At 36.7% G+C, this 22,777-nt stretch overlaps 1 protein-coding gene and 1 long non-coding RNA gene across 2 annotated transcripts; one reads left to right on the forward strand and one right to left on the reverse strand.

Moving 5' to 3' along the window:
* Positions 1-583: 583 nt before the first annotated feature.
* LOC133855090 (uncharacterized) lies at positions 584-1,724 on the reverse strand. Its single transcript, XR_009896934.1, has 2 exons — positions 1,586-1,724; positions 584-893 (listed from the first exon to the last, which is right to left on the reverse strand). It is a non-coding gene; the product is annotated as an uncharacterized LOC133855090 (long non-coding RNA).
* A 5,700-nt stretch (positions 1,725-7,424) lies between these two features.
* Positions 7,425-22,206, forward strand: LOC133854700 (DEAD-box ATP-dependent RNA helicase 5). The gene is made up of 13 exons (XM_062290958.1): positions 7,425-7,998; positions 8,090-8,214; positions 9,427-9,534; positions 9,743-9,823; positions 11,824-11,902; positions 17,122-17,207; positions 17,285-17,341; positions 17,437-17,504; positions 17,733-17,801; positions 17,928-18,021; positions 21,451-21,615; positions 21,736-21,828; positions 21,906-22,206. The coding sequence occupies exons 1-13, from the start codon at positions 7,512-7,514 to the stop codon at positions 21,999-22,001; spliced, it is 1,608 nt and encodes a 535-aa protein (XP_062146942.1). The 5' UTR covers positions 7,425-7,511; the 3' UTR covers positions 22,002-22,206.
* Positions 22,207-22,777: the final 571 nt, after the last annotated feature.

Genomic DNA, 22,777 nt, shown 5'->3' on the forward strand with positions numbered 1-22,777 from the left:
TACAATTTAATCTTTTGATCATTCTTGTACTCTTGAAATAATTTTTCATCTATTACATTTATTTTTAGTAATTTCTTACTAAAATGCTTTGGTTAGAGACTTAGAATAATCAATTCTCATTAAATTTATCCAAAGGGAATATTTCTTTTATATTTTTTTTTTATTAAAACCAAAGGATTATGGATTTTATCTTGTAAAGTAATGTTTCCAAAATACTACATGTGATCACCTAGCACGCCAAGATTTTAGCCATGAAAGATTCCACTCTTAAATGTATCAAAGTGACATTTTCACATTTAAGTTCAAATTCCTCTCATGATTGAGAGTCAGTGCTATAAGCATTCTTGAGTTCAAGTTATTCGTATTGACAATAGTTTATAGAATAACAACTACGTGGTTCGTTCAAGTCACTGTAACCACACTAACATATCAATCAGAAGTATCTACTTCCATGATCAAGATAGATCATCCTAATTCATATGCGATAGTCTTATCAAATGGAATACTCAATTCCATTACCTAACTATTTATAAGTTATAAGGTTTATGACTTAGATCTTCTGTATGATAATATTCAATATAACTTAAGGGTTAAGGGCTGCAAACTTTATTTAATAAGCCAAAATGTCATACAAAAGAAATTTATTTTTAGGACATAAATCCTAACAAATACAAATTGTGGCAAAAGTATTACATATTTAGCATGATTTTAGATTGTTGAATTAAAGCAGCAATAACATGTGAACCAACGAATCCGACACTCTCCCCAACTTGCTTTGTCCCTTGTCTGGCAATTCATATCACAATTATATTGAGAGAAGCATGGCCCGGACCATGTTTTGCTCTTAAACCTCCGATGACACGGCTCCACTATTGCTTGTTCTATTGCTTGTTCTATCACATTGTTGCAAATTAAATCATTATTAAGAGACCAAAATACCTTAAAAACATTAAAAAAGAAAAAAAAGAAAAAGAAAAAAAAAGGGGCTACATTTCTTGCCCTATTTTAGATGGTTTTGAGCCTCTATAAATAATTATAAGGCTTTAAAATGTAACAAAGCTCAATATTATTATTATTATTTTATAAATAAAGATAAATTTCATTAAATTCAAAACAAAAATCCTATATCAAACGTGCCAAAATGACATCTTTTTGTGTATATATAAAGGTATGCGTTTATCAGTTATTAACCACCTCCGCCTACTCCTAAAATTGCAGTTAACAATTTTTTCAACAGCCTACAAAAGTGATTATACGGTTAACAGTTTTTAGCAGTTATTAGATGGTTAAAAACTGCCCGCTTGTACACCTCTAACAATACTTCTCCAATAATAATGTGCAGATTGCAAACTCTAAACACTATTATGAACAAGAAAATGTGTAACAACCTTGAAGAAGAGAAGAAGAAAAAAAGGTGTAAATCAAATCTTTGAAATCAACCTTTTATAGAACTATAAGAGCAGTTAATTACTGTTGAAATAGCTGTTTATGAATATTAACAATCTGGCTGTTGAAATAGCAGTTTATTACTATTAAAATTTGACCAGTGAAAAACGGTTATTTTTGTAAAATTCAAACTACTCACCCGCATCTGCCAAGAAGATGAAGATAAAGAAGATGACAAAGAAGTAATTAGCAGATTTCATGCTTTTCCTCACTTGTGACAAATCCATGCAAATGACAATTGGATATATTTATATCATAGGTGATAAGATCAAGGGCCATGCTCTAATGAGCTGCCAACAACTTTAATAAAATTTGAAACTATTTTATTCATTTTAATCTTAGGGATTTCCAAAGGACTTGTAAATAATAAACCATAGAACTCTTAATTCTGTCGTAATTGGCCATTATTTCTTTATATTCATAATTTCTCAAACCTCACAACTTTTCTATATATTCAAAATTGATGGCTTTTTTCCTCAAAAGCAACCAGAAAACTTTTGACATTTACTTAAAGCTACTAAGCCAATAAAGTATTGTCGGAACAAATGGCTTATATTTCATTGGGTAAAAAGAGTAATACGAGAGTATTAGTATAGTGGCCAATTGGCGGAGCATCGCGGTACGGTACAGGGTATTTTTGAGATTTTTTATATTTGTCCGTACAGTAGGGTTTTGTTATAAATATGTTATGTTATAACCCTAAATCATTATTGAATACAGCCGCACTCCTGCGGACGTAAGCACATTGTCGAACCATGTACATCTGTGTCTTGATTTTCTCTTACTTTCTTTATTTTTCATTCCATATTATTCATCTTTGTTGTGTACAGTAACAACAAGCATGAACAAGTTAATTAACATGGGTTGTAATTGAAAATCTAAATTAGTTAACATTTTTTTAAACGCTTTATTTATAAAAGAAAAACTAGAGTTTTTGGGTCTTTTAATTGATTTGTGAGCTGTATTAATAGAAAAAAAAAATGCATGGAATTAAAAACAAATCTTATTAGTACATATATAACAACGATCGATGAGCTTTCTTGGAGAATTGGGTGACCTTTTTTTTTTTTTGGCTTCTTAAGACCACCAATGCTTCGTGCTCCTATTGTTAATTAGTTTAAAAACAAAAAGAAAATAAAAATGCTTGCCTTTTCTTATTGATCCTTAATAAGGATCATGTTCTTTTTCCCAGTTATCAACCAATTACGTGTTAATAAATTGCTGAAAAATGTTAGATTTACAACACCAATGCAACAACTGTACAATAACCCCTCACATGAGGGTGGGTCCCACACACTGAAGCCCTGTCCCACCCTTATGTGAGGGGTTGTTGTGTAGTTGTTGTGATGGTGTAGTGTAAGAATCAAATCCCTAAATTGTTTTGGTTGCCATCAATGTATGTAAGAATTAAAAATACACGTGTGAATCAAATGTATTTTAAACACAATATATTAATAAATTATGTTATAGAAAATTCTTTTAACCCAATTTGAAGAAAAAATTTATCAATTATCATCGCCCTTTAAATGTAAAAAATGTGTATATTGTTAGATCGGGTCTTTGACCATCTCATCTGAAAATTAATTGGTGTCTAATGAGAAAAGCCAAAACTTTTTATGACATTCGAAATCGCACCCCACAAATGCATATTCTAAGAGCTGTCCACGTGATAAGAGCGGCACTCACTGTTGTACCCCAATAATCTCTCATTCAACGTGATCAAGTTCCTGCGACTCGAACCCATGATCTCGCTCTGATACCATTTGTTGGATCGGACATTTGACCATATTATCTGAAAATCAATTGATGTCCGGTGAAGAAAATCCTTTTTTTTTTATGGCATTTAAAATTACACCCCACAAAGTATGCTCTAAAAGCCATTCACATGAGCGAGCAGAACAACACTATTTCACCCCATCATATATAGATGGGAATGCTTTTTTCATTGTGTGAAGGTTGCTTTTCCCATTCAATATTCGGTTTGCAGCGTCCGAGGACATGATCTTCATAACTATTAATTTTGGTTATCGAATTTGAAAACATACTTAATTAGTGCACCTCATTCAGAATCTCCCCCATTGAAGAAATATGAATGATGACGCCCACAAACATATGCATGTAGTCATCAAATTTGGCCCAAGCAGAAGTCTTTCTTGACAATTTTTTGTCATTAAACAATGGTTATCTCATTAGTGAATATTAAAAAGAAATAAAAGTTGGGGAGTGCAATAAAGTAATATTCTAGGTGGCCAGAATATAATATTCCAAAAATACCAACATTTTGCTAACATAGCCTGAGGCATCATTGCTGCTGTTGTGCTATTGAGTCTTATGTTTTATTTGTTTCAGCGTAGAATATTTTTTTAAAATTTTTTTTTTGTATTTTTCGGTGTTTGGTGCAACCGAAAATGATAGTCAGCGAAAATAATTTTCAGTTTAATCGTAAAAGCTTTTTTAATTTTTGAAAAAAAACGATTTACAGTTTTTAAAACTGTAAATTGTTTTATGGATTTAAACATTTTATTATTGTATGCACGATTGTGAGAATCTGTCACTGTCGGGCATTGGAGTTTGTTGGTAACCCAAATCTACCGTCAAAGGTCCTCAAATTTTGGTATCCGATTGCCGGAATCCGACGACATTGGTTGGATTCCAACAATCATTACCGGAATCCAACAACCCATATTTCGACAAAACAGACTGAAATTCAACCGATGCCGAAATCTAGCGACGTCCGGCCACAATTGCCAATTTTCGGCAGATCGGATTTCGGCTAAATTGGCTAGAATCTGGCCAGTACGGCCAAAATCCGGTAGTACTGTGCCATATTCCGGCCAGTTTGGCCGAAATCTAGCGCATAGGATTTCGGAGAAGGATTCCAGCCACCTTCACTGGAATCTGGCTAATCAACATTCTGGCGAAACTTGCCCATACGACCAGAATTTGGCCATTGTTGCTGGATTTCAGCCTCCATCGCAAGAATTCGGCAACAGTAGTTAGAATCCTGTGAAAATTGCCGGAATCCTACCGGTCAATGATGGAATCTCGTCATCGGTTATTTTTTCATACGAGGCAAACGCCATAAAATATTTTCAGGGAACTTATTCGCTGGTGGAACTGTTCTTCTCATTCATCACTCCCATATCTGCTAAGTAACAATCAAGTGACACAGTTCCTCATATGGAAGACTTTCACCTCCTAGGAAGAGGCTTTGACTTTCATCAAGGATGTTTGCATACCCCATCCTTGGCGTCTATCAATATGCGTCGATGGCCGTTCGATCGGCTTCATCTCCGTCTTTCCGGGTCGGGCAATGACAGGTGTAGGGTTGATATGGGGTATGGATTAGCCACAAAGCACTAGGGCCTGGGGATAACTACAAAGGTAGTGAAGATTGCCTTCTCACAAGTGTTCAAGGACTTGCCTAATTTTGTAAGGTTGCAAGCTTATGTTGATGTAGAGAATGAGGCTTCCCAGAGCGTATTAGAGAAAGATGGTTTCCAAAAGGAGGGGCTACTAGGGAAATATTTATATCTTAAGGGAAACTGTTACATTGATCATCAAATATAGTATTGAACACATACGCACTCAAGTATGAAACAATAATAATTTTTTAGCCTATTTTACAATTTTAGTCACGCTAAAACCATTTAAAATGTTAAATTCCGATTATTAGGGAGGTAATATTATTATTTTGAATGCATTTTTTAACAAATTTTTATTTATTACTGACGCTTATTATTGGCATTAAAATATTTAGACTTAAAAAGGTTCGTTAGCTTCTCACTTAACTATTCATCTTCCAATTCTCATGCTTCTTTTCAATTAATTTAATTTAAAAAATCTTTTTACGAAAAAGTTCTTCAAAAAGAATGGTAAAAATATATAAAAATAATAATAATGAAAAAAAAAAGGTTATAGGGGAATTCATTAAATTCTAACAATTTTTTATTTCTGTTATATAGTAATAGTTGGGTGGATCGAATTAAACCAATATTAAATAATAAACAATAGTAATAAAATGCTACTTTTCAGATTGAGCCACCCTCAAATCATTTTATATATAAAATTTTGGGGTAATTACCTTTTTTCCCATCAACTACCAGCCATTGTCAACATGCCCCCATGAACTGACACCTCGACCAAAAGAGAGCATCCAACTACCCACTTTACACACTTTGCCCCCTTCCGTCAAGGAATTCCGTTAACTTGGACGGAATATTTCATTTTTGGGCGTTAATTTTGGTTTAAAGACCAAAATGCCTTCCAACAGTAATTAATAAAAAAATATTAAAATTAATATGTTTAAAAAAGTTGAGGGCATTTATGTCTTTTTACGAATTAAACTGAGGGAATGAGGAAAAGTGTGTAAAGTTGGTAGTTGGATGCTCTCTTTTGGTCGATGAGTCAGTTTATGGGGACATGTTGACAATGGCTGGTAGTTGATGGAGGAAAAAAGTAATTACCCCTAAAATTTTAGTTATTTTTCAACCTACCTTCTATTAACCATTGGAAAGAGACCTAAAGCCACCCAAAAGGATTGGTTTTGGCCATCCAAAACTAGCTATCGGGGTGGCCGAACCACTCCTGTGGCCAATGGGTGGTTTGACTATTTCAATAGTCACTTAAACTTTTTTTTTTTTTTTTTTTTTTTGCATTGTTGTCATAATCTTAGCCATTCATTTTAAATGAACGGTAGAAAAATATATTAATGTAGTACTCCGCACTAAATTAGGATTAAGGACACCCTAATTAGTGTCCTTGTTTATAATAGACTGAGATTAGTCTTAAATCCCAAAAGAAAATAAAATATGATTTTTTTAGACACTTAGAGAGAATTTATACGTAGACCATCCGAACGATCTAGGACCGTCACAATAGTCCACTTCGGCAAAATGTATGAACGATGATAGCTTCCATGCGAATCAGAATTAGCCAATTCGGCATAGACGCGTGGAGCAGTTTATAAAAAATCATTGATACTATTTCATCATCCGAGTAACTTATGAGGTCCAAAACTGTCTTAACAGTCAAACCGTCCCATCGATCCATGTGTTGTCCCTAAGGTTTTGACTTGCAAAATGTTGAGAAGTCTAGATCATAGGCTTTAAGTTAAGGCTTTGGTCCCAAATAGTGAGATATCTAAAATGGATGATCGTGTGATTTGTAAATTCATGCATTGTTAAATAAATGAAGAACTTGTATGAATTGGGTACCATGTGAAAAATGAGTGAAGAATCTTGAGTATGTGCATACTATTTATATGAGCTTTACCCTATAGTCCATAGTTCATTTTAAAACGTTAATTACTCTGGATCTGATGGTGTTACTGTGATATGCACAACAATCCACAAAATGGTGGTTACATCCTGCAATATTATTAGTGGTGTGGATCATCCGGAATCAAACTTGGTGGTGTTGTATATGATGTCTCACAAGACGTGCAAACCTCATCGTAAGAGGGTTATGGATACGGATAGGCTACATGGAGGACAATTATGACTTGAAATACATATGATATTATATGTTAGTATTATAATGCACCGGCATGATTTTCAACTTTATTTATATGTAAAAAAACCCTATTGAATGATGTTGCTTGTGATTTATCATTATTTTATAAAAATTGAGTTCAGTGCATATTGACATATTTCATGAGTAAATACTCATTAAATGATTGATACTCTCACAAACATCGTCAAATAAAAATTGAATTTGGATCCGCTCCATTTAAAATGGAGAGAATTCTCTTTATTTAGTGTAAAAATGAGGATATAATAGTCTTTTTACATTATGTAAAAATGTGAAAAGACAATTATACTCCCTTATTTAATTAAAGGGAGAGAATCCTCTCTATTTCTATAAAAATGTGGTCGATACATACTACATAGGATTACTAGGTAGAAAGCCTTTAATTGACATGCACCTACGCACGTGCCCTTTTGTTTTATTTTATTTCATTTTAGCCGCATATTACCGTTCTTTACAAAGTCAAAACCCTAACCCCTAAAACCTTCACGTTCCGCAGAGCAGCTCAGCTCACCTCCAGGCTCCAGCTCCTAGCAATGGGTCGAAAACTCAAAGACTCCCCTACCGCCGAGCCTGAACCAGCCCAAGAATCTTCACCAAACCCCGAAATCAAAGCCGAGAAGAAGAAAAAGAAGAAGCACAAAGACAAGGACGAAGCCAATCCCAAGCGGAAGCTCCAAGAGACCGAGCCCCAGGAAGTTCAAAACAAGGAGGGGAAGAAGAAGAAGAAGCACAAGAAAGGGGACGAGACAGAAACCGAAACCCACGAAGGAGAAGCGGAACCGGAGCGAAACGGTAACGTTGATGATGGTGAAACGGTGAGTGATGGGCACGTGGTTGTGACCGGTAAGAATGTGGAATCAGCCAAGTACGCGCCGCTGAAATCGTTCGCCGAGTCGGGGCTGCCCGAGGAGGTTTTGGAGTGCTGCAAGAATTTCCAGAGCCCGTCTCTGATTCAGTCTCGGGCCTGGCCGTTCTTATTGGACGATCGTGATTTTATTGGGATTGCGGCGACCGGGTCAGGTAGCCTCTTTTATTTTTTGTGTGTTTGTGTAATGTGGGAATTTGGGTTTGTGGGCTTATCATTGTATTTTGTGGAAATTTGGTTGTGTAGGTAAGACATTGGCATTCGGGGTGCCTGCGATTATGCACGTATTGAACAAACGGAAGGGGAAGATGTCGAAAGGGCGCTGGCCTCTATGCCTTGTACTCTCACCAACCAGGGAGCTAGCTCAACAAGTATGTTGCCATTGACCCGTATTGTATTTCTGGGCCTAGTGTTGTATGTGCAATTTGTTTGTGCTATGTGAATCATGCATTGGCATTTCTGTGTTACGTGCTGGATTTGCATTGAGGATATTGCTTTTTAAGATTTCTGTGGCGGCATAATTCCTTGCTTACATTTGCAGCAGAAAAATAATTGTTTTCTACTTATAGATTAGATTCTCTGAATGATTCTGCAGTATTATATATAACCATGAATATATTGATGATTGAACGAAGAGATAAAACACTAAAAAATAAATGATAAAGCTAATTGAAGGCATGGAGAGGTTTTGACTGATCTTTGTTGTCAAAGTATTGCATGCTAAGATGGGGCATGTGAAGTGGGTTGACTAGTTCTGAATTGAGCGTAGTCAACTTTGAAAGGGCATGCTATTGGCATTAAAAATTTCATGTGGGACTGGGTAATTGAGTTTCCTGGGAAAATATACCATGCATTCCTGGTGATGCTTGGTTGTAAAATGCTTTAAGCAGGGCTTGTCATGCTGTTAAGTAATATCTTTGAAAAGTAGACCGTACCCTATGTCCTAGTTTTGGGTTAAATTCCAACCCGTTTAGTCCATTCATCGTTTCATCTTTTTTATTTTCTCTTCTTATTACTTAACTTGCGGCTATCATGAACAATTGCAAACTGTGAACCAACGTGAATAACAAAAATATATTTATTTGGATTGGAAAAACGAAAATGAAAAAGCTGACAGTAGCCAAGAAAATTGGGCCATATTTGTTTGTGTTTTTATTTTCTGTTCTCAAGACAAATACATTACCAAACAACTTAAAATACAAAACACTCTTCAAAACACAAAAACCGTTTTCACATGTCAAATCAAAGCACTTTTTCAAACCAAAAACAAAAAACACCCCCCAAAACACCCCCCAAAACACATTAACAAACTTACCTAAAACTCTAGAACCATAGAAACATTTAGAAATGCTGCATTGCTATATGTTGGAAGAGAACACTGCAAGAGAAAATAAAATTTTATGGATTATAAGATGTTAGCATTTCCTCATTTTATGTCTAGCTACCATTTTTATATGGTGCTAATTTTCTTATGGTTCCATCTTCTTTCCTTCTGTTAGGGGCATATTATCTATGTATTGTTTGGTTTATTTTTTATTTCTCTAGAAACATAACTAACTATTCGCTTTATGTTCTGGTGGTAGATTTCAGATGTTCTTTGTGATGCTGGGAAACCTTGTGGTGTGCAATCAGTTTGTCTGTATGGAGGAACCTCTAAAGGACCTCAAATATCTTCTTTGAAGTCTGGTGTTGTAAGATATTCTGTTCCTTCTTTCTAATTGCATAATCCTGTGTATTTATATGCCAATTGGAGAAGTCACATTCTTAATTTACTCTATCCTTTTAGTTAAATATATTTTATGTTTTGCTTATTTGCATGCATTTATTTATTTAGAAGGATTATGTATTAGCTACATTTTCTTCTAATTTGGTCATGAATGTCTTTTTATTTTCTCTCAGGACATTGTCATTGGAACGCCTGGTCGTTTAAAGGATCTAATGGAAATGGGCGTGTGCTCCCTTAAGGAGGTATCTTTTGTGGTAAGTTCTTTTTATTTATTTTATTTATTTTTTAAAAAAAATTTGGGAACATCTGGCTTTTAATTCTTATTTCTTGATGTGTTTAACAATCAAATGCTGGTTACTTACTATTTTGATCAATTAATTTGTGCCTATTTTTCTAATGGTAATAAATCAGTTGCAGAATGATGGAATTGTCTTGCCTTTTCAATTGCACACCAGTTTCTTGGGAAAATCCAATTCCTCAAAAACATATTGTCCACTATCGTAATTTTGTCAATGACCTTCATCCAAATGGCAACGTGTAACACCCCATGTCCCTCATTGGGAAGATGAGAAGTAGCTAACATAGAGTGCGTGGTTTATATAGATAGTTATGAGTTTCAACTCTCACATTGCTTAGTTATCAGGTGAAACTGAGCTTTATAAGAGATTCTAGAGAAGCTCCAAATTGACTAGCCCTTTTGGGGTGATAGTAGAGATGTGGCTAGCGCTTTCTCTTGGATCATTACACAACGTTGGTTATAAAAAAGGAGAGGTTACTAATTTGAATTTCCCACTTGGACAACAGAACAAACCAAGAATTTATTGGACTTGAAGATATGTCACCATCTCCTATCCATTTGAGAGACTGGAGGTATTTAAATGGGTTTTATTGCTTGTTTCCCCAGTTATTTGGGAAACATTGAGGAGATTGGATATCAGGGGAAAAGAGGTGACAATCTTTCATGGTAATCCGATTTAGAGACATATAAGAAAGGTTAGGTGATACTAACAAAAGAGGCTGCATGGCGATAATGATATCTATATATATATTTTTTATGAGTAATAAATCAATCTAATTGAAAGCGTAAGGCGCCCATATGTACACAAAAGGAACTACCTAACTAGAAAAAGTAAAACGAACAAGGAAGTCACTATAACTAATCGACAGAGGAGACACATACGCTGCTGTCCATAGATACAATGTTTCGTAGAACAATGATAAAATTTCCCCCAACGTCCTCTCACTGCCCTCAAAGTTATGATAATAGTATTAACAAAGCCTTGTTTCTATTTAGCCCATTCCAAGTGCTTATTTTAATCCACATTACTTTTCAGAACGAGTGATCATTTCTTAAAAGGCTTCCTAAATTGCTTCAAACTTGAGACTAGCATACTTAGTCAAGTATCAATGGTCACCTATCTCCAATAGCTATTCCTTTTCTATTTGATCCTAATAAATTCATTTTTGCATAAGGGAGTTCATTTTAAAAGGATTACAGATAGGGCTTGGTGAAAGTAATAACTTTTTTTTTTTTTTTTTGATAAGTAAAAAGTAATAACTCATATGGGATAGGGGACCTGTCTCTCTCTATCTGTTTCAGAGAGCACAAATAACTTTTTTGTTTTAACAACTACACTACGGAGGAGAATCCACAGCACCCTAGATGTTAGAAGTGAGCATCTCGCAGACAAGGTCCACAAGAACCATTTTCTGAAAGAAAAAAAGAAAAGAAAATAAAATCTTAATAGTTCTGCCTTTAGCCTGTTAGATGTACTCTCAAACATGAGTAACCTATATTTCTCATGATAACATCTCACCACCCTAGCTCATTTAACTTATATATAGAAAAAAAAAAAAAAAACCATCTCACCACCCTAGTTGTGTCATTTCCTTCTGAAAAAAACCCATGCTTTTGTGTGGTTTCTTGTGTCATCTTCATTTGGATGCTAGTAGGTTAACATTTTTGCAAATACACAGCCAATAGACACACTAAGAAAACTCTGAAGGTAAAAAAATTGTTTTGTTATTCTTTGTACCTTTTTTTTTTCCATAACGTTAACATCACTAAGTACATGTGTCATTGTTGAACTTGCAACTATCAATTAATTGCCTTAATGTACAGCTTTTTTATAATACCTGCATATAGTATGGATGAGACTTATGAAAAAAACTCAAGTTTTGATGTATTTTCTTTATATGGAAATATTAGTTTCATTTTCTGCCCTTACCAAAAATGACTATTGAGATTTCATAGGTTCTCGATGAAGCAGATCGAATGCTTGACATGGGATTTGAGCAAGAAGTTCGCTCTATATTGGGCCAGACCTGTTCTGGTATGTAACATACTAACAAAAGTTTATTCTTTCTCTATGTTTCTTAGCAATATTTTTTTGTTGAACTTATTTGTTTATTTATATATTCTTTCTATTTCTGAACTCTAATCTACTCTTAGGTTTGCTCATTTATTATTGATAAATATCTTCAATAACTGATATTCTGAACATTGGCTAGGTTTCTGCCTCCTATAGCCCAAGAGTGTTAATGATGTTCTACTGAGAGTTTGATACCTGATACTGGTATTCCAAGATTCATTTGGAAAGGCAGTCCAAGTTCTGGTAATGCATTTAGTCTGATGCATCAATTAACTAGAGTCGGAGTCAAATCCTGGATATGGTCTCAGTCTTATTTAGTAAATGAATATAATAAAGTCAGTCTTGGTTGGGAACGTGTTTATGTAAGAGTCTATTAGATAATTTGAGGGTGTCTTATGTATGCTTTTCTATCTACTATCTATCTTGCGAAGGCTGAAGCCTTGGTCCTTAATTTGCGTACTCTGGGTGTGGAAGCATTGTTGTCATATGGACAGATTAATTTCCCACAGCACTTGGACTCTTCTTTCTCCGTTCTTCAGTTTGGATGTAGTTTTCTGCAGGGAAAAAAGACATTTGGAATTGTTGCTTCTGTTGCGTCCTTCAAATTTCATTTAAGATATATGAGTGGAGCACATTGGGCTGGATCACCTTCATACCTGTTTAGAGCATAGAATACAAGCATTTATAAGTTTGAGGATTCTTACACTAGAGTCTTTCACTTGTCTTTGTGGTCCAAATTTATGAAGCCCAAATACTCTAAATCCTTGGAGTACTGGTGTGAAAGGTTTGGATATATTTGATAAGAGTCTGACAACTAAATAAATTTTTGAAATTGGGATGCGGGAGGGACACTGCTCAATACATCTGGACACAACAAGGGGTACTTATATAGCTTAAACTGGGGAAAAAAAAAGATAAAGAAAAAACTCAGTCAAGGTAGAAGGCATACTCCCACGACAGGATTCTTCCATATCTCACGCATTTTCATCTCAGCCAGCTGCAAAAACATGTTGATCGACCCTCGGTTTTCTCTCTCTCTCACACACGTCACTGGTTTGGATGTATAGGTGGACAAGCCAGTGAATGCTAACTTGTTGCAAGATTGGCAGCCACAGCGATTTTTTGACAGACCCTAGTGGTGGGGATGGGAGTGGCAGCTGATGTTTATTGGTGGCGAAGGGATGCCGGGTGGTGGATTTTAATGGTGGGGACTTGAGGATCAGAGTCAAATGACTTTTGTTGTTAGTGTTGAGGAAGCTTCACAAGGGAACTTTCTTGAGAGACCAAGCTATGTGAGACTTATATATAAACAAGTGTTGGATGGGCAATGTATTGTGGGTTGGGGCCTTGGGTTCATTATATTTAGGTGGTTTGGGTGTAGCCCATGACCCATAAAGGAAAGGCTATTTAAGGCTGCGTTTGGTGTGACTCATAAATGATGAGTAAGAAACACTTTCCATCAAGGCCAAAAAAAAGATGTAAAAATATGGTGATCAGTCTAATTCTCCAAGTCCACTAATTTAGTCTCTATAAGTTCTATTTTATCTTACTTACCAAAATGACTTCTAGTTATTTGCTTGTTTAAACAATAAATTATAATTATTCTCTTATGGCTAATGTTTGTTCGTGTTTGCTTTCCCCCTAAATGTAATTGAATAATTTCTTATTGCTTCATGTTGTGGAAGTACCTGAACTATTCTGGTTATCTATATTTTTTTTTTTAATGTAAAAGATTGGAAAGATAATTTTTTATAAGTAATGAACCAATCTCATTGAAAGTGTAAGGCGCCCCTATGTATGCAAGAAGTATACAAAATGAACCACCTAACTAGAAAGAGCAAAACAAACAAGGAAGTCACTATAACTCATCGACAGAGGAGACGCATACGTCTTCATCCATAGATACAATGTTTCATAGAACGAGGATAAAATTTCTCATAGCGTCCTCTCCTTGTCCTCAAAGTTTCTATCATTCTTTTCCCTCCACAAACACTAAAAGAGGCATGTAGGCACCATTTTTGACACCGCAGCACACCTTGGCCTGCCAGAGGATCACCAATAGTCATACAAATTAACGACACGTCTAGACATAACCCAAGACATCCCAAAACTGCTGAAAAAGGCACTCCAAATTCAAACCCTCTAGCAAGTCGTTCATCTAATTTCCAGATTCTTTCATCCATTAAAATTCAAAATTTTCTCTAACCCTTTCTTCTAAGATCCTTGATCCACACGTCCTCCTAATCCTATGCCCATCACAAGCACAATAACGTTGTTCATAATCTATCTTCAATTTAGAGTTCTTAGTCCGAGTATGGTTAGAAAAAGATAAGATTGAAAAGCCAATAAAGGATTCTTGAAAAAGACAGGTTTGCATGAGTGAGGAAATGTTGCAGGTGGTGAGGCATGATCCTCATGTAATTTCAAAATTCGAACAGGCTCAGTGAGCTATTGGCTATCTGCCCAGAAACTCATGCTTAAGGAAAGATTACAAAGTGGGCCAAAGCCTGAATTATCATATGGACAGGGATTTGGATCTTACGCGGCTCAAACCACATGGGCTTTTAACATTGGAAATATTGGATCAACAGCTGACCAAAGCAGCCCAGTTTAGAATCTTCTGATATTGGGCACATTAATGATTTGAGTCAATCATGATGCTTCGAATTGAGAATATGTGGTTAAAGGTTGATGGGTTTGTGGATAGGATGAGACTTTGGTGGTTGTCTTATCGTTTTCAAGGCTCTCCTAGCTTCATCTATGCTCAAAAGCTTAAGGCCTTAAAGGCTGATCTTAAGAGGTGGAATGAGTAGGAGTTTGGTAATGTGGACGAAGCTCAGATGGAAGAGTTGAGTGCTCTTGACAGATTAGAGGAAGAACATGGTTTAGCTCCAGAAGAGAAGGTGAGGAAATGTTTGGTTATTTGAGATATGGAGGATTCTTTGGCTTAAAGAGGTTGATAAATGCACTAAATTTTTTCATCGGGTAGCCAACTCGAATAGGAGGTTCAATGCCATCGAGTCTCTCTCTATCAACGGCTCTGTTTCTTCCGATTAGCCGGTTGTTAGGGATTTTGCTTGTCAGTTCTATGAGACCTTATTTATTGAACTGTATAGTTGGCAGCCGAGGTTGGATGACCTTGCTTTCGACTCTCTGGATGCTGTGGAGGCCTCTTCGTTAGAGCTTCCTTTTGAGGGGAGGGAGGTTTTGACTCTCTGCTCAGTTCTATAAGGCTCCATATCCTAATGGGTTCTCTATTGCGTTCTTTCAAGATTGTTGGGATGTGATCAAGACTGATATCATGGGAGTTTTCCAAGACTTTTATGCTCATTGCAAGTTTGTCAAAAGTCTTAATGCCACTTTTATTGCTCTAATTCCAAAGAAGTCTGGAGCTTTGGATCTTAAGGGTTGTGGTGAAGATTATCTTGAAATCTCAGAATGCTTTTGTGAAAGGTAGGCAAATCCTTGTTTCAGTTCTTATATCAAATGAGTGTTTGGATAGTCGTCGCAATTCCGGTGAACAAGGGTTGCACATTGAGAAGGCTTATGATCATGTTAACTGGGATTTCTTATTGTATACGCTGAGAAGATGTGGTTTTGGGGAGAAATTGTGTTCTTGGATAGCACATTGCATTTCTTCGGGGCGCTTCTCTGTCTTGGTGAATGGCACTCTGTCTGGTTTCTTTAGTAGCTCTCACGGGCTAAGATAGGGTGATCCTCTGTCTCCTCTTCTGTTTGTCATCGCTATAGAGACTCTAATTAAGTTGTTCACTGCTATTGTCCTGAGAGGTTTTCTTCCAGACTTCTTAGTGGGTTCTAGATGCTCTGAGATACTTAGCATTTCTCATTTGTTTTTCACGAAAGATACTTTGGTTTTTTGTGGGGCTAATCCTGACCATCTTCGCTATCTTCGTGCGTTGTTCTTGTACTTTGAAGCTGTCTTAGGTTTGAAGATTAACTTCGCTAAGTCTGTTTTGGTTCCCGTGGGCTGTGTGGATAATGTAGATAGTTTGGCTGGCATTTTGGGTTACGGGGTTTCCTCATTACCTTCTTTTCCATTGTGAGGTTGCTCGTGTCTTATGGAATGCCATCTTTAGCCGCTTCAGCTTGTCTTGGGTTATGCCTCTTCGAGTGGTAGATTTATTCGCTTGCTGGTAGACGGGTGGCCGCTCTCGAAGTGCTGTCGTGTGGAAGGTGGTTCCTTCTTACCTTATGTGGTGCTTGTAGAGGGAACGAAATGATAAAAACTTTGAGGACAAAGAAATGACGTTTGAGGAGCTCAGAACTTTTTTTTTTTTTTTTTAATTGTTTGTTCACTTGGACTGCTGCGTTTCTAGCTCCCTTAGTGATTAGCTTTCATGATTTTCTTGTTCTTTTTTTTCTTTCTCCGTCTTAGACACTCCTCTTGTATACTCCCTGTGTACCTGATTGCGCTTTGCGTTTTTTATGATATTTCGCTTATTTATAATAATAATAATAATAAAAAAATGATGCTTCGAATATGGCAGTATCAATAGAGCTTTTTGTCTCCCAGATGTGCTGGCCTTTTGCTGATATTTTCTGGATTCATGGTGCCATTATATTTAATGGGTGTGAGTTGAACTTTAACCTTCATGACCTATGTTTATATGCTTCTTCCTCTCTCTAACTCCTCTTTTTTTATGTCGCTGATAGTAAAGCAAAACCATCGTACCTTTATAAATTACTCACAACATCCACCATAAATCACTATGTGTAGACGAAAGGAACTTTTCGAGAGTTTGACCCAAATTTCTCAATCATGTAAATAATGTTGAGAAATGTTAAAAATTTGAGTTATGAACTGCGTACTTGCATGTTTCATTTGAAACAAGCATCTAAATACATGAATGTAATTGAGAGGCTCTTCGTTATGCCACGACTTTCTCTTTATTACCTCTCGTATACATTGGGTTTTGGTAGAACATGCCAGGTGAATCCCTCCATCAGATGGGTATCTAAAGCAAATCAAATATGCAGAGGTCTATGTTTTATACTCATCATTATTGACATTTATCCTCTAATTTTAAGTTGTCAGATCTAGTTATTTGTGAATTTTGTTTGAGTCTGTTCTCGGTCTGGATGAATTACCATTGTAGCTTCCTTTTTTTTGTTTTTTCCCAGACAAGAGCTATATATATTTTTTTAAAAATTCTGTGCAGCTCGCCAAATGGTAATGTTCAGTGCTACCTGGCCCTTGTTAGTCCATCAATTAGCTCAGGAGTTCATGGATCCTAATCCGGTTAAGGTATTAGTCTTCGTTCATGGTGAACTTTGAGCAGTTTCCTATCACTATCTCTGAAGTAAAACTGAATGTTGTTTCAGGTTGTCGTAGGTTCAGAGGATTTATCTGCCAACCATGATGTAATGCAGATAGTGGAGGTATAAATTCTCAATAACATATAAGTGGCCCTTGTAACATTCAGATGTTTTATATATATCTGCATCTATTAACAGACTTTCGTTAACATATGTAGGTTTTGGATGATCGTTCACGTGATCAGCGTTTGGTTGCTCTGCTAGAAAAATATCACAAATCCCAACGGTATTTGCCGCTATTCAGTTAGATTTGTTTCCCCTTCATTTTGATTTATCTGATAAATTTGCAGATTCATGGCTGACCCAATTGAACCCTGGAGGATTGTACCATTGATTTAAATGAATGTATTCTGTACCTGTGTTACACAGAAAAAACCTTGAATACTGTTGACTTCTGTATAATGTCTTTAATATCTTGTTGTAATATCCTCCTAATACGTTTCTATTTTGACAGGAATAGAGTGTTGGTTTTTGTCTTGTACAAATTGGAAGCAAAACGTGTTGAAAATATGCTGCAAGAAGGGTAAGTTCCTGTGAGCCCGACATATAGTTTTTACTTTGTTAACCAATGTGACTGTTCTGGCTATGGCTCCAAGCTGCTGAAGATAAAATGGGAAGCTACTGATGATTTTTGACCTGATGTTTCTAGGGGTTGGAAGGCTGTTTCAATACATGGTGACAAAGCACAAAATGAACGTACAAAAGCACTATCCTTATTCAAGAAGGGGAGCTGTCCTTTAATGGTGAGATCTATTTTAGTATTTAATTTTGTAAGTATTTCTCACACACACACACAAAGACTCAATTTAGATGGTGCATAATAATTACTTTGAAATTTTGAGTAAAGAACGTGTGAGGGACTGTTAGAAATATAGGACTTCAATCCTTTTAGACCAGCTACATTATTGAGTGACATGAAAAATGGCAAAGAGTGCACTCGAGTTTGAAAAAGTGGACTGGAATAAGATAAAAGAAATTGTATTTATGTATTTTCTGGAAACATTTGTATTGTTGTATCTATATATATATATATATTTTTCAAATTGAAACAAAGACCTAGAATCTTAGATATTTTCCAAGACTTGAGAAGATTAAGAGAAATGACAAAACATTGAATTATGGGGTTCCAAGTTTTCCTCCCCTTTCTTAGGATCATCTAGTAAGCCATATGGTATAAGAATGATAAAGACCTTGTACATTATCCTAGCCTTGAAGTTGCCAAAAAAGTGGAATAAAAAAAAATTTGAACAGACAAACACGATTTTTTAAACACTGTTGTCTGTTGTCATTACCTTTTTTTTTTTCAACATTTTATTTTCTGGAAACAGTTTTTCTGTTATATCTCTCCATACACATTTTGCCATTGAAAATAACAGTAAATAGGTTTCTGGTCATGCTCAAGAAGATTTTTCTAAACAGTTTTGGAAATTTTATCCAATCAGGCCTAATATGTTCTGACCATGGCTTTGATTCTAGATGATATTGTTCCTAGGAGAGGACTTCCACAACAACAATGAAGTATTCCCCCGAGAAGGACTATCCATCCCCACCTGCATTCCCAATAGCGAACCCAGATTGCCTCATCAGCTACCATGACCACTATTGTCACCTTAAATCCCCCCCACCTCCAACCCCAAAAAAGTAAAATTGTTGTGCCAAACGCTAAGAGAAAAAATCCGCCCACAACTCAAAGTATATGCCAATTCTTTTTCAACTTTTACCATTCATTCGGTGTTAAGAACCTATTCCTAATAATTTACTGTTATGTTGAAAAATTTTCCTTGTGTGTACTTGTATTCTTTTATGGAATGAAATAAAACAAATAGTATTGCACAATGTGCTGAACTTGTTATTAAGATTTTAATAGCATATTATCCCTCTTTTTTTTTTTTTTGAATTATATGTTTGCATCACCTTTCTTTCCTCACTTGTTCTGATTGATTGGTGTTGTAATAAATCTGACAACTCTCCCTACCCTTTCATCTGCTAGCGGTGGCACGTGCCCGCGCGTCCCGCTAGTTTTATGGCTCATTTTGGCTTCTTCTATCTTTTCCTCTCTTTCTCTCGTTCTCTCGTTCTCTCGCTCTCCTTTGTCTAGTGTTCTCGACTATGGAAGCTGATGTTGGGTGATTCATTAGTTCCGGTTGGTGAGCCTAGAGATGGAAAGAAGATTTTTGGTGGAGGCAAAATCGTTTGTATTCTCAGTTCTTGATGGGGCGTCGGATTCCAGGTGGAAGAAAAGAGGAAAGATTTTTCCGGCAAGGGACTCCTAAGCAACTAGTGCACTGAGTGGCTGGTGTCGATGATGGAGGAGCCATGGGTTTCCCTGGAGATTCAGATTTTGTTAAATCTTTTAGGGAGGGGTCGAAGGTGTGAATCTTTCGCAGAGGTGGGACAAAAATGGTCGGTTTGTAGAGGCAGCGGTCTATGGGGTGGGCGTACGAAGAGGATTCCTTCTTTTTCCTTGGGGGCGTGGAGGATGGGGTTGGCTCAAGTTTGTTGGTGAGCTGCGAAAGGCTAAGGACTTGTTGCTATGGTAGGGTGTGGATTTGAGTCTTTTTCGCCGGCGGAGAAGGAAGGTGGGGCCAAGGATGGGAAAGGTATTGAATTGTAACAAGCCTTTGTTTGTGGACATGGTGCGGGCGGAATTGCACTCAGCTACAACGACGACGTAAAGGCAGGGGAATCCGCTGGGCAAAGAACACGCCGACAGTGCTAGACCGTTGGTTTTTTCCTCTGATGGTCCACAGGGTAAGGACCGTCTTTACTCTGTCCCAGGTGATGTTGCGTGTTCTGCTATTCTTGCAGAACAGGGGCTATCTTCACAGGTAGGCGTGAAGGAGATGCTGGCTCTTCTTGCGGCGTGGACCAGTCAGGTCTTGGTTTTTGGATAGACTCTAATGGAGCTTTTGGAAGTTATTAAGGGATTTGGGCCTTGGAAGTTTCTCAAGTTTTTGGGCTTTCCACAAGCCCAAAAGCAAACCCATCTTCTAGTGCGCCCTCCAGAAGATGAAATCTGGTTCTCACCCAGGTTGCTCTTCCTTGAGGGTGGATGAGGGTCACGAGGGGCCAAACTCCCTAGATTTAGCGCCGGAGGCAAAGGCACCTGATTATCCGGCGACCACATCTGAAGATTCCCATCGCGGTGGGTGTTCTCCATCATCTCAGGTTGGTGCTAGTGACTCTCCTCCTTCCACGAGTGTAGATGCCAAGTATGGGCTTGTTTTGGGTGTTGATCCTCATATGTTGCCGGAGGTGCTGGGTTCTTCTCCATCGATGTTTGAGCGTGATGTCATTTGGCCTTCTTCTGCCGCTGAGGTGTTGATCCTCATATTTCAATGTAACTTAGAAACGAGAATATTGTTACGGCGGAAAATTCAGCAGACATGTTGACTAAACCAGTTCCGATTCTCAAGTTCAAGCATTGCTTGGACTTGATTGGAGTACTTTGTTTTACTCCACCTTTTACTTCTATAATAGAGGAGTCGACGCATACATTGAAAAAAAGAGCAACAAGGTGGGCGAGAAATAGTGTGTGAATTGAGAGATCTAGGTGTAGCCCGCAAGCTTCATTTTTCTCACATTTAGTAGTGCCGCACATCTTAGAGAATTTATAGGTACTCTCTTTTGTGTGAGACTGAGATTTGGGTGCATTGAGGCTTTGGGTTTTGAGTGGTTTTCTCCTTTCTAGTCTTTGCACTCCACCTTTTGATAGTGAATTTTCTCATGGTCGTCTCCGCTTGTAGATGTAGGCTTGTTAAGCTGAACTATGTGAAATCTTGGTCTCGTGTGCAATTGGGTTATTTTTATTATGTTCTTTTCTGCTTCTTTGGGATCTTAAAATTGTTTTGTCAGAACAAATTTAATGTCAACATTCGTTGGAGTTTAGCTGTGGTAGGGCATTTGTATTTGGGAACTTGATGATCTTTGCTATTCTTAGTTTTGCCAGCCTCCTTAATTTGCGCGACAAGGGAGGGGGAAATATTAGATGGTTTAGACATGTTGGACTCACTGCTTTCAGGTTAAACCAAAAATAAATAGGTTAGAAAAGAAAATGATTGAAGTGTAGGCTGTGCATAGAACACTTATAAGTGGAGGAATCTTGTAGACGTATTATGCTATAGTTGGCAGCTTCTTTAGTAATTGATTCATCTGAGACCATATATGTGCAGATAGCTACTGATGTGGCTGCTCGGGGATTGGATATTCCAGATGTTGAAGTAGTTATCAACTATAGTTTTCCTCTCACCACGGAGGATTATGTCCACAGAATTGGGCGGACTGGACGGGCTGGTAAGAAGGGCGTCGCTCATACATTCTTCACGCAGCAGAACAAGGTAGTTTTTTCCTATTTCCATTTGATGGTTGGTAATATCTTGGTAATCTGACCACATGTTTAGCTAATTCTCTTCGTTTTCTTTATCTCAAATGCTAATGGCAGCACTATTTGAATTCAGGGGCTTGCAGGGGAGCTGGTGAATGTACTGAGAGAAGCTGGGCAAATTGTGCCAGAGGCCCTAATGAAATTTGGCACTCATGTAAAGAAGAAGGTGTATATCTATCTGCTTCCTTTATATCTTTTGGCTCCCCATTATCAGGTATTTCTTTGACATCTTCCAAATTACAGGAGTCCAAGCTTTACGGGGCTCACTTCAAGGAAATTCCTATAGATGCTCCCAAGTCTAAAAAGATCACATTTGACAACTCTGATGATGATGACTGAATCCAAACTCTCAATTCTTCCATGGGCGGCAGGGATAATAGGATTTAGAGAATTAGCCCACGCCCATAATCTTCTCATCTGTAAGTTACTGTTTTTCTCACACCTCTTTGTGGAGAAACACATTTTTTGCCACAGGCCGACTCTTAAATTATATTAATTATTTTTTTTCATTTCCTTTTCCTATTTTATAACAGAAATTAAATAACTATTTCTTTTTTTTTTTTTTAAAAGTTTTTCTTTTAATTTCTTTGAGCATTAGTTTTGCAACTGCTGTAATTTAGAAAATTCACCATAGCAGAGCATTTCTCAAATGAGTAGCTTTATTTGTTAGTTGAGGCACTGAGCTTGAAAGAAACATGGGTAAAAATAAGTCCAAGCTCTCATGTAATTCTCAAAGACCCATAGATTTTATCTACTCTCCCTAATTGGGATCTCTCTTGTGTACTTGGGTTGTGTTCATTTGCCCTTTTTAATAAGATGATTTACTTATATATTAAAAAATATGTGAAATTTTACTTATCTCTCCCGAATTATTACGGGATTTTCAATCTCCTATATTTTAAAAATTTGTAATATGGGGTTCTAATCTTTCACCATCTTTCATTTACCCCCTATTGTTTGAATTTGTTTGTAACTTAGATTGCTAGCATGTAAAATATCCGTTATACCCCCATAAAAATTATAAAAATATAACTATGCCCTATGTTGTTTTTTTTTCTTTCTTTTTTTTTTTTTAAAAAAGAAGGATAATAGTCGTGGTTTATTTTATTTTATTT

This window comes from Alnus glutinosa, chromosome 13 (genome assembly GCF_958979055.1).
Source record: "Alnus glutinosa chromosome 13, dhAlnGlut1.1, whole genome shotgun sequence".
In the NCBI taxonomy this organism is placed as follows: Eukaryota; Viridiplantae; Streptophyta; class Magnoliopsida; order Fagales; family Betulaceae; genus Alnus; species Alnus glutinosa.